Below are 10769 nucleotides of genomic sequence, written 5' to 3'. Positions count from 1 at the left end.
AGGTGGCTTTATGAGGTGGTTATAGCGACTGACAAGGCTTTATCACACCATATTCACCGAGAAAGGGCGGGCCATTAACGCTATTATCATATAGCTTACACGATAGCCTATCCAAACTGATGCAGTGAAGAGTCACACAATGTACCCCTTGCACATGCTGAATAGAACATAGAATATTTGTTCCGTCTGGAGTCACCTGAGGTCACTGGGGGGTTCATGTTCTATGGCCTTCTATCTGGGTCACAGGCAGGGAACAGGTGTTCTTATGGGAGTCATTGGAACACAACTCAAGTTATTTTTGGATTTTTTAGAAGTAGAGCCGTGTTCTATTGGGTCACCTGAGGTCATATGCGGGTGATTATTCATTTTGTTTAATGTATGGATTGGGATGAATAAATACCCGATTTTGACTCTATTTGTGACATTACGGCGACATAAAGAATGTGGAATGGAGCCTTCTGATTGGTCAACGTCACCCGGCTATATGATAATGATGAATAATTGGCAAAAATTGGTCCAAATAAGGTGAATAATTTTCCAGAGAAAACCCTGTCAATGTGCTATTTTGGGCAATTCCTTACTTTAATCATTCATACCAAGGTATGGCCTATTATATACAACATCATATATTTCATCCTCAGGGGCCTGCATGGTTGAGACTAATTTTCCAATATGAAAGTGCAATGCCAGAAAGCTAAGGCCAGCTTGTCAAATACACTAAGCTGTGAGTTGGGCCACAATCAGGGTTTGTTGCCTTGCTAGTGTAACTAACACTTGTGCTATATACTAGTAATCTCCATTTGTACTATCATGAAAGTTCATCTGTGTTGGTAGTTTAATACATGTTTAAAGTTAAAACTTTTGGTCCAACACAGAAAATTCTCTCACCTAGAGCTTTCAACCAGTCACTCTGGTCTTCCTCAGTAGACTGACCCATTTGTATTCGCTACCATATATGATAGGCTTTCTCTATTCCCATTTTGCATTTCAGACTAATGGTTTGAGTGCTCCGTCACATGTTTTTCTCCTTAGCTCTTTGATTAAATAACACAAGCGTAAAAGCAAAACATGTTAGATAAGTGTCAGGTTAGTGAACTCAATGTTGGAGGCATTTGTTTTGTAACAGACGTCAATGAACTCGTAAATGCCTTAAGCAAGAAACTCTTGATAACTTCAGTAAAAAAATAAAAGACTTCGTTAATTTGATAAAACACGCGTAAAAGCAAAAACATGTTAGATAAGTTGTCAGGTTACTGAACTCAATGTTGGACATGTTTGTTTTCTAACAGACGTCAACGAACACTTGAAAATATGTCTAAAGCAAGAAACTCTTGATAACTTCATTAAAAAAATAGGATAAAACATGCTGAGAAAGCAAAACATGTTCAGCAAGCTGTCAGGTTACTGAACTCAACGTTGGAGACTTTGTTGTCTAATGGACGTCAACGAACCTGTGAATGCCTAAAGCAATTAAGGAACTCTTGATGACTTCACTAGTAGATCTGGACTCAGACTAGATGTATCAAAGTCATTTACTAGTGTGGTAATGAGTTTTCTGTAGGTGGGTAGATTTTCTTGTGATGGTTTGTGCCTGGGGCTGCTTCTTGTGGTTTAATAATTTCAGATTTAGTGAAGTCATTTGAACCCACACTGAGTAAGCCTTCAAGAGTTCATTGACATCTGTTTGAAAACAGTACTTTAAAATCTACTTCATTGAAAAAAAATTAGATGCATTGAAGTCACTAATAACTTTTATTTCCGTGAGATGGTTTGTGCCTCGGGGAAGCTTATTGTGGTTATTTTCAGTGTCAGGGAAGTCATTGAACCCGCTTTGTGTTGTTTGAAACGTTAAGCTTTCAAGAGTTCATTGACGTCTGTTTGAAAACACTTTACTCTCAACTTGTTTTTTCTATTCTGTTTTCTTTAGCCGGGTGGCCCACAGTGGCTAAGCATTGCTTTGCAGTGGGGCCCTGGACATATAGCAATTTTACCATATGCATGGGTTGGTAGGGTAGTGGTAGTCTGCACCAGACTCCTTTGCAGGCTGAATAAATAGTCAAAATCGGCCTAAAAAGGGTATATAATAGGCTAACAGAGATCAGTGGAAGCAAAGTGGTCTTTCTATGGTTGGCTAACTCCCCTAGTCAATTGTATATCCCTTTTTAGGCCGATTTTGACCATTGAGTCTGGTGAAGACTAGAAAAATATACAGATTAGTTTTTGTTTCAGTAGTTATGTACATTCAAGAGCACCACCCAAATGGCAGTTGAAATTAAGATATTGGCTTGAAAGTTTATCTGTTTTTAATTGTCCTGATGAAGGCAACAGTGGTCATTGAAATTGATTAAGATTGTGTTGGAATAAAGTTTAACATTTTCCTATGAATACATTGGCCGGTGACCTTACAGCTGTCATATAATAGCACCTCCAAACGGCTGTTGAAACAAAACTAGAGCAAGCTGCTGGTAAAAGAGCTACTTCAGTAAATTGGTGCACTTCTTCATCAAACCACTGGAGGGCGCTTTTTAGTATACCATAGAATTCCATCCATCAGTGTTATATTTCATGTTGCAGCTACAAATTGAGAAGAATGAGACACATTTTATATCTCAGACATGTTTATTTCAGTCTCTTCTCCACAGACTGGAACAGAACTACGTAATCTACAAGTTGTTTTTCTCTTTTTTTTTTTCACTGGACCAAGAAGGTTGATTTTAAACCTCCTTGACTGGACTAACATTAAATTATGGCTCTTATTGCACAGAGTAAGTCAGAAGTTTACAGAACTAGGAGAAAGGAAGGAAGAAAAGAAGGATTAAAGAATGTACATGACAGGACAGAGGGAGCAAAAGAGAAAGGAAAAGTATGATTTTATAAAAATGACATTTACAAGGCCAACATCAAGTCGGCAAAGTAAAAATACATGTACAGAGTAAAATATCATTTTTGATTCTGATTCTTACTGATCTACCTTTCAAAACTCAACATTTGCCTGATTCCACAGAATTGTCCTTTAATTTTGACATTTCATCCACTAAATTTTCCCAGTCCCTTCAAAACACAACATTTGCCTTGAAAACCCAGAATTGTCCAATTATTTCAACATTTCACCCCCTGCCTTTTTCCAGTGCTCAAGATTGTACAGATTGGAGAGATTTGTTCGACATCATCATCCTTATTTCATCAGCAACACCAGCCCTGGTCTGTAGGATTGGGAAGACACTGAATAAACTGTAATCCATTCCAGGGCTGGAAACACTGTCAATATGCACTTCTGTGCACCCCAAATTGGAGCTGTGCACCTAATTCTAACTGTGGATGCACCAGTGCACCTATAGATACATGTATTAATGTAAGGTACACATGTAAAGGTACCGTTTTACACCAGTACAGATACACAGCATATTCTTGATATTTGAATGTAAGAAAAATCTTTGTTGCTTTACTTGTTCAAAAGTTTGAAGTTAGCTATACACTTTCAGACTCAAGCTCTGAAGAGAGTTTGTAATTTAGTTTTGCTGACATTCTACTTGATTTCTTGTTGTGCACCCAATTTTTCTTCTGTGTACCTAGGTTTGGTCTGGCGCACCAGAGCAGCTAGTTTAAAACATGAATTTCAAGCCCTGTAAAAATTCACATAATGACAGAACTGAGGGGAGATAATGGATTCTGACTCTAACAAGATTGTCCGTCAGTTTTGCAAAACAAAATTTCACACCTGGCTGTGTCTTGACGATTTACTACAAGTCAATCATTTCTGACAGGTGCATATAAAACAGGAATGTGTCTATCTGGTCACACAAAATTCTCATTAGTTGTTTTTCATAGCTAGTTCCATATAAGGGGAATTTCTTACGACTCAGATCAAGGTAAAAAAACTTGCAAGATTGTTGACTTGCTGCCACAATGGGTACATTATGCAAACCTCTTCTGAACAGATACAGTTTTAGATTTGATGCACAATCTACAATTTTGAAACTTTCAAAGAAACTACTAATCAGATTTGTGTTACCATAGCAACATGAAAGTACACATTTTTGATCATCGCAGCAGTTCCGTGGTCTCCGTGGTTACCCTGTTCTGACGGCGGAGCTGAAGTCGTTGAAGTACGGGTGGTTTAACCCCTCGTCAGCCGAGAGCCGGTGGGCGGGGTTACACACCAGCAGCCGCTGGGAAACAGGACAAGAACAAGCTGGTCACTCAAAATAGGAAAAAGCACAGAAAAATCACAAGTAAACTAAGATCAATGCACAACTATTCTCCATATGTTGGAAATACCCTCTTTTGCTGTGCAAGACTTATTGGAGATGCTAGTCTGCCTTGAGTGCAAGTTTTGCTTTTTCTTTTGCATCCCAAAGCGACCTTTTTTTAAAGTTTACAGCAGCTCAGCTCATGCATGTGAGCGATACCTTTACAGGTGGCCTGGCTAAGGCTTGTCTTCTAAAATACTAGTAAGCAGCCAGTGTTGACAGCAACCTGAAAATATTAATATAGATGGACAACCTAACTTTTGATTTCATCCCTGAGATTAAAAAAAAAGTATTTTGAGTCATCCCCTCACCTGTAACAAGTCTCTTCCTTTCGGACACAGCTTTGGGACGACCACAGCTAACGACGTCGTGACTTGGTAAATAGGAAACGGCTGGGGAAGACAGATACAAAATTTTAGAATAAAGCTATGGTCACTTTAGATAACTATAGGCAAGGGAATCACTTGAACTTCTTACGAGAAATAGAGAACTCTTTGTTGACATGACATGAAAGTTTAAGTCCTTCTCCATGCAACTTTAGATGTCATATGATGATGATTAGATATCATAAAGGATATCATAAAGGACAGTAAATGTCTCAAACTTGAACTTGTGAGAAAACTTGTAACCAAGTCTGACCTTGTAATCGGGGAGTCTGGACATGCCAGGCCAGGTGTCTTCTGTGGGAGTCCCCAGCAATGTGCACAGAGGGTTAAGGAACTTTTCTTACTTCAGACACAACCTTGGGAGGAAGAAACACTCTGGAAACACAGCATGTTGTACAGACAAAAAGCCTAAACTTGGAAAGTGAGCAGTACCAGGTAAGGGAACTCTCCTGGTTAAAGAGCACAGAAAGGCAGTAACAAAAGAATCCACAAAAGGATATCTGAATATCCTCTTCAGCTGATCGTCTACGTCATTCCCAGGGAACAGCGGTCTGCCGGCGTTTGCCAGTTCTGGGGAAAGAACAGGGATTAACAGTCAGTATTCAGAAACAGTCATGCCTTCAAATATCAGATTTATCAACCAAGAATTGAGGTGTTCAAAAACTCGTATTTCCCAAGAACTATCGTAGACTGAAACTCGTTGCCACCAAGCACAGTTGGGACATCATCACTAGAAAGCTTTAAACAACTCCTGCAATTTAATGTACAAAGATTGGGTGTAACAAGTCATTTCATGTAATATAGCCAGCTGCCGCCACGCCGCGTGCCTGCAAAGTGCAGTTATACCAGCTATACCAATACTGATACAGACAAACTGACACCCTGAAAACAATACTACCATTTTCACAGAGGTAACAAAGAAAAAGCAAGCCTTCCCACCTGCAAATATACACCCAGCTGACCACATGTCTATGGAGGTGGAGTAAAGCTTGGCCCCAAACAACACATCAGGTGGGCGGTACCACAGGGTCACCACCTGGAGGGCAGAGGTCAGAGGGTAAGGGTCATGACCTGCTAAGGAAAGGTCATACTACTGCACTGTTTATTCTTACTCAAAGTCAGATACATTCATATATATGGTGAGCAGCCCCTCCAGCTCTGTCCTGCTACATAATGTAACCCAACACCACAGGGTGTTGCTACAGCACCAGTTATCATGGTGTCAGTTACTAGTATCTGGTCCAGGCCATTGTTGGGAGAAGAAGAAGAAACAGAGCAAAAACAATGTTTTTTCTTCAGGTAAACATAAAAGCACAAAACTGCCATCTCACCTCAGCGGAGTAACATCTAACCGGAATGCCGAAGGCTCGAGCCAGTCCGAAGTCGGCAAGTTTCAGCTCCCCGTTCTTGTTGATGAGCAGATTCTGAGGCTTCAGGTCACGATGAAGGACGTTGTGACTGTGGCAAAACGCCAGGCCTCGCAACAACTGGTACATAAACGACTGTAACAATAAGGCAACATTCAAATATTGCATTATTTCACATCAAATTTCACAAAAATAACAAGTAATATGTGCACAGTGCAATAATTTGACCTGTGACCTATACCATTTGACCTCTGACCTATACCATTTGACCTGTGACCTACCTTGACTGTTTCTGGGTCAATGTCTCCACTGCAGCTGTCAAAATACTTCTTTAAGTCCTGAAGATACAAGAAATGGTCATATATTATCAGAGTGGTGAGTTCATGAACCTGAATACACACCCAATACAGGGATCTCCCCAGAAATTTAGGACAGAATGGAGGAGGGTGCGAAATATCGGTAAATTTGACCAAAGAACCCTGGAAAAGGGTGTAAAAACACTAGTTTTGAAAATTAACAGGGTGGAGCTGAGATAAGGACTGGGTGGAGGAGCTCCACTGCTCCATTGTTTAGGGAGGTCCCTGCAATATTGTACATACACAAGCACACACATACATACACATTCAATACACACACAGACATACACACACATACACACATATTCACACAATACACATACATATTGTCAGTCTTGGTATTAAAAAATACAATATACAATTAAGTGTAGAGGTTGTGTGCAGGTTGTGTGCAAACGTTTTATTGATTGATTTATTAACTGATTAATGATTGATTGATTACCTGGTCACAATACTCGAACACCAAGGTCAGCTTCTTCTCACTGTGAAGGACATCGTGTAGTCTGGGGGGGGGGGAGACAGTTTAGAACCATCGTCATAATGTCTGTCTGCTTGCCTACACTACTAACTTAGTTAAGTCTCTTTCCTAAAAATGTTAGGTGTAGCTTCCAGGATTATTTGAATACTTTAGTCTACATATAACATGCATGTTTGTCCCATTGAGTTTGTTTTGAAGCTTTTCTGTCATTCTCTGCAAGATTTCTGTACCTGACAATGTTCTTGTGCTTCAGCTCCTTCAGTAGACAGATCTCCCTCAGGGCAGAACTTGGAACTCCCTGGAAGGAACAAGACAATAACGCCTTTAAGTGTTCTACAAGATGGTCAAAGCAAGGAACAATTTCCCTTGCTGAGCCCTTGGGTGGCATATGGACCCTCTCTGGCCAATGGATACTTACTAGTCAGTTTAATATTGTCTTTCACCACCCTAGGATCTGCTTGGAGATGAGGTACTAGTATTTGATTGACAGGAGTGATTGACATGAGTGATTGACAGGAGTGATGAACAAGGAGTGATTGACATGAGTGATTGACATGAGTGATTGACAGGAGTGATTGACAGGAGTGATTGACAGGAGTGATTGACAGGAGTGATTGACAGGAGTGATTGACAGGAATGATTGACAGGAGTGATTGACAGGAGTGATTGACAGGAGTATTGTTGTTACCTCATCATCATCGTCGAGTCGGACCCTCTTCAGAGCGACGATCTCGTGGGTCTCTTTGTTCTTGGCCTTAAACACTGTTCCGTATGTACCTGGGGGGGGGGGGGGCAGAGTTGTTAACAGTTAAGTATTGTGTATGTAAGAGTAGAGTAGAGTAGAGTAGACTTTTCGTCTCGGTAGGAAGTTAAGTTGGTATCATGATCTGCGTACTAGTACGGACAGTAGAGTACTCGCATGCCCTTTTCCGTAGAGCGTATTCGCCGTTTTAATTCTACGTAGAGCGTTGTAGCCGCTTGTACTTTATTGTAAAGCGTAATCGAGAGGTTTCCTGAATTCATCACTAACTAGTGTAATTCTAGCCAGCTCTCAACATTTAACGTAGAGCGTTGTCAGGACCCCCCCATGCAGGCCCCCTTCAAGTGGGGTCAATACAAGCAATCGCCATGACGTCACAGCCAGCGAGTGGTAAGCAAAAAGCAGGTGGCAGTTGGGTGATTGCCTACAGATAATTTGCATAAGCCTCATGATGATTGATGTAAACAGAAACAGCGATCGCTCATATTGTATATGATACTGATGCAACTAATGGAAAATTTGGGATGGGAGCCAGACATGCCTTATGTGAATATTTCCTGATGAGGTGAAGTACTAGTACATCAGCCCTGTGTGCTTGTTTTATCTTTGGCCTCTATTTAACTTCAAGTTTACTTTTATAATTTGATAGAAGAACAAAAGATCTCCACATTCCAATAACATTTAATATCAACATTTTTTTAGAAACAAATGAGAAACGTAAAAAGAGAGAAACCTGTACCGCAATATCTTACATTATTTGTCATCAACTATTTTAATTACATCTGATTACTAACAAAAATCATAAACCACTTTAGTAAGTGTCAAAACGCCCTTTCTTGACAATGTTAGTCCCAGTGTTTTGAATTTGAATGTCCCTTCCAAATCTCGCATTTGCAGCCCAGTTCGGCAAATCGCTTTCCAAACACCCAGCCAGCTCGTACAGAAACCCAACACGCCCCTTGGGGTGTGAAATAATGAAATATAAATTCTTACCTTCTCCGATTTTCTCCAATTTCTCATATTTCTGCATATTTGAAGATGTCACTGCACTTTCACGCCGGGACAGCCTGATGACGTCATGGGAATAGCCGCGGTGTTCTTTTATGGTGCCTGATAAATATCATCAAAACAGCAGCAGATTTTTATAATTTTCCTTTATTTAAGACATGAAAATATATATATTTGAAGTAAAAATTTACTATTATAAACAGAAGAAATACATTTTACGGTGTTTTTAGGAATATGAAGTTTTGTAAATCCGCAAATAATTTCAGGCAGTAAAAATTATACACCGGCCAGCTCCTTTGTTCGGTGTACCCAGACGCGGTGAAAGATTTCCGATTCTGTGTTGCAGAGGATGCAACAAGCGGGCATGCAGCGGGCTTTTCCCACTTCTGGATACCCTGTAAGTCTCATACTACAATAAAGGATTCCTTAGTGCATCTGTAGAACGCGCGGGAGGGAGAGAAATTTATAAAAGTTGTTGTTTTTGTTGATCGTGAAGTCGGCATCACAACAGCGCCTTGTTGTTTTGCGCCCCCCTCCCCACCACGGCGCTTTGCGATTCCTAAATTATGATAATTTGGCGTCCCATAAGTTATGTAGAGGCACCAAAGGTGAGGAGGGGTTCGGTAGACTGTTCCCTCGGTCGGTTTTGTCGCTGTGGGTTTGATTTTGTGGTAAATTTTAGCTTCAACGTCTTGTTTAGTTTATCCCAAAGGTACCGAGCATGCGTGGTTGCAGTGTTGGGGGAGGGGGCCTGATATGTGGGGAAATTTGACTCAGAAGATGATGTTATAAGATTTTGTTCCCTGTTGGCTAGCAAAGGCTTTGTCTTGGCTTTCTCAGCAATGAGGGTACGGTGGTGAGACGGATTCCTTCCTAGATTTCCAGTGCTGAAGTTACCACGGTGTGTCCAGTGTTGGCGGGGGGCCCGCAAGCCCTTTTCCGTAGAGCGTAATCGGCCGTTTTAATTCCACGTAGAGCGTAGACGGACCGCTCTAATATTTTTGCGTAGAGCGTATTCGGCGTTTTGATTCTACGTAATGCGTTGTAGCCACTCGGAATTTGTCGTAAAGCGTAATCGAGAGGTTTTCGAATGCAGGCTAGAGCGTTGTCGGGACCCCCCTTGCAGGCCCTCTTGGCGGCATGGATAGTCATGAAACTTAGATAGTAGTAGTGGGTGGATAGGTCTTGATGAGACCTCAAAAGGATTAGATTTTGGGCACCATGATGGCTTGTTTTTTGTTTGTTTGTTTTAGCACCCTGGGATGCAGCGGATGTCCCAGCAGATGCTTATTTCGGCACCAGGGCTCTCCCCAAGCAAGAGTGCTCCCCCTCTCTCCAAAATCCTTGCACATCTCACAAAATGTTCAAATTTAGGGTTCTCACTGATGTTTGTTTGTTTACTCCAGCACCCTGGGATGCAGCAGATGCCACAGCGGATGCACCCGTACGGCGGCCAGATGCGGCCCGTTGGCGGGGCGGAGTCTTCGCGCTCTAAGAGGCAGGCGGCAGATTCTCGCTCTAAGCAGCAGCAAGCGGCGCAGCAGAGTCAGCGAGGGTGAGCGCCGGACACCGTAACCGGGCACCGTAACCGGACACCGTAACGGCCGGAACCGCAATGTCAACAGGGCAGGGTCACTCACATGTCAATCAAACTTGTCAATCAAACGGTTTACCTTTATCTCACTCAAAATCATTCTAAGGTCTACATGACAAGTACTGTAACATTCTCTGACTGATGTATGGTTTCCAGAACCATGTCTATTTAGTTACTTAGGATCAGACACGGTTCTGGAAAGTCTCTGCATATCCAAGAACGTAGATTTGCCCCCGGCATGGTTCTGGATACAGGTGGACTATCCAGAACTGTGCCTGGGCATGATTCTGGATTTGACATCTGTGACTGACATCATCAGCAAAGACAGAAAATGTAAAACTTATGATCTTACAACAAACATCTGTTTCAGATTGTGTGATAGCTAAAGATGCTGCAGCCATGTTGGTGTCTTCATTTACATTTCAATAAATTGTAGGTCACAGTTTCTGCATTTTGTTCAAAGATTTGACGTATTTCCTTCTGTTCTTTCAGCTTCATTGAGCTCGAAAACATTCTGAATGTTTAAGTTCGAACTCACTAAGCTCTGAGAACAGAATATGTGTATTTCAA

At 41.3% G+C, this 10769-nt stretch overlaps 2 protein-coding genes across 3 annotated transcripts in view; one reads left to right on the top strand and one right to left on the bottom strand.

Annotated features, from left to right (window-relative positions):
• LOC109488304 (cyclin-dependent-like kinase 5) overlaps positions 1 to 8702 on the bottom strand; it is a 16749-nt gene extending 8047 nt beyond the window's left edge. The window contains exons 1-11 of one of the 2 annotated variants that reach the window (XM_019792492.1): positions 8591 to 8702; positions 7526 to 7614; positions 7068 to 7135; positions 6802 to 6862; positions 6285 to 6341; positions 5968 to 6138; positions 5576 to 5672; positions 5137 to 5206; positions 4890 to 4950; positions 4562 to 4642; positions 2833 to 4169 (exon numbers count right to left, since the gene is read on the bottom strand). In XM_019792492.1, coding sequence (XP_019648051.1) covers positions 4071 to 4169; positions 4562 to 4642; positions 4890 to 4950; positions 5137 to 5206; positions 5576 to 5672; positions 5968 to 6138; positions 6285 to 6341; positions 6802 to 6862; positions 7068 to 7135; positions 7526 to 7614; positions 8591 to 8627 — 891 coding nt within the window. In that variant the 5' untranslated portion in view covers positions 8628 to 8702 and the 3' untranslated portion in view covers positions 2833 to 4070. Of the gene's footprint in view, positions 1 to 2832; positions 4170 to 4561; positions 4643 to 4889; positions 4951 to 5136; positions 5207 to 5575; positions 5673 to 5967; positions 6139 to 6284; positions 6342 to 6801; positions 6863 to 7067; positions 7136 to 7525; positions 7615 to 8590 lie in introns of those variants that run through there. The other variant, XM_019792494.1, reaches the window with a different exon arrangement.
• A 195-nt stretch (positions 8703 to 8897) lies between these two features.
• LOC109488306 (unconventional myosin-Id-like) overlaps positions 8898 to 10769 on the top strand; it is a 35441-nt gene continuing 33569 nt past the window's right edge. The window contains exons 1-2 of the mRNA XM_019792495.1: positions 8898 to 9002; positions 10012 to 10160. Coding sequence (XP_019648054.1) covers positions 8955 to 9002; positions 10012 to 10160 — 197 coding nt within the window. The 5' untranslated portion in view covers positions 8898 to 8954. The remainder of the gene's footprint in view (positions 9003 to 10011; positions 10161 to 10769) is intronic.

This window comes from Branchiostoma belcheri, unplaced genomic scaffold (assembly GCF_001625305.1).
Source record: "Branchiostoma belcheri isolate BF01 breed outbred unplaced genomic scaffold, Haploidv18h27 scaffold93, whole genome shotgun sequence".
Lineage (NCBI taxonomy): Eukaryota > Metazoa > Chordata > Leptocardii > Amphioxiformes > Branchiostomatidae > Branchiostoma > Branchiostoma belcheri.
Note: the sequence above shows the minus strand (reverse complement) of the source record. Positions and strands in the feature narration are given on the sequence as shown.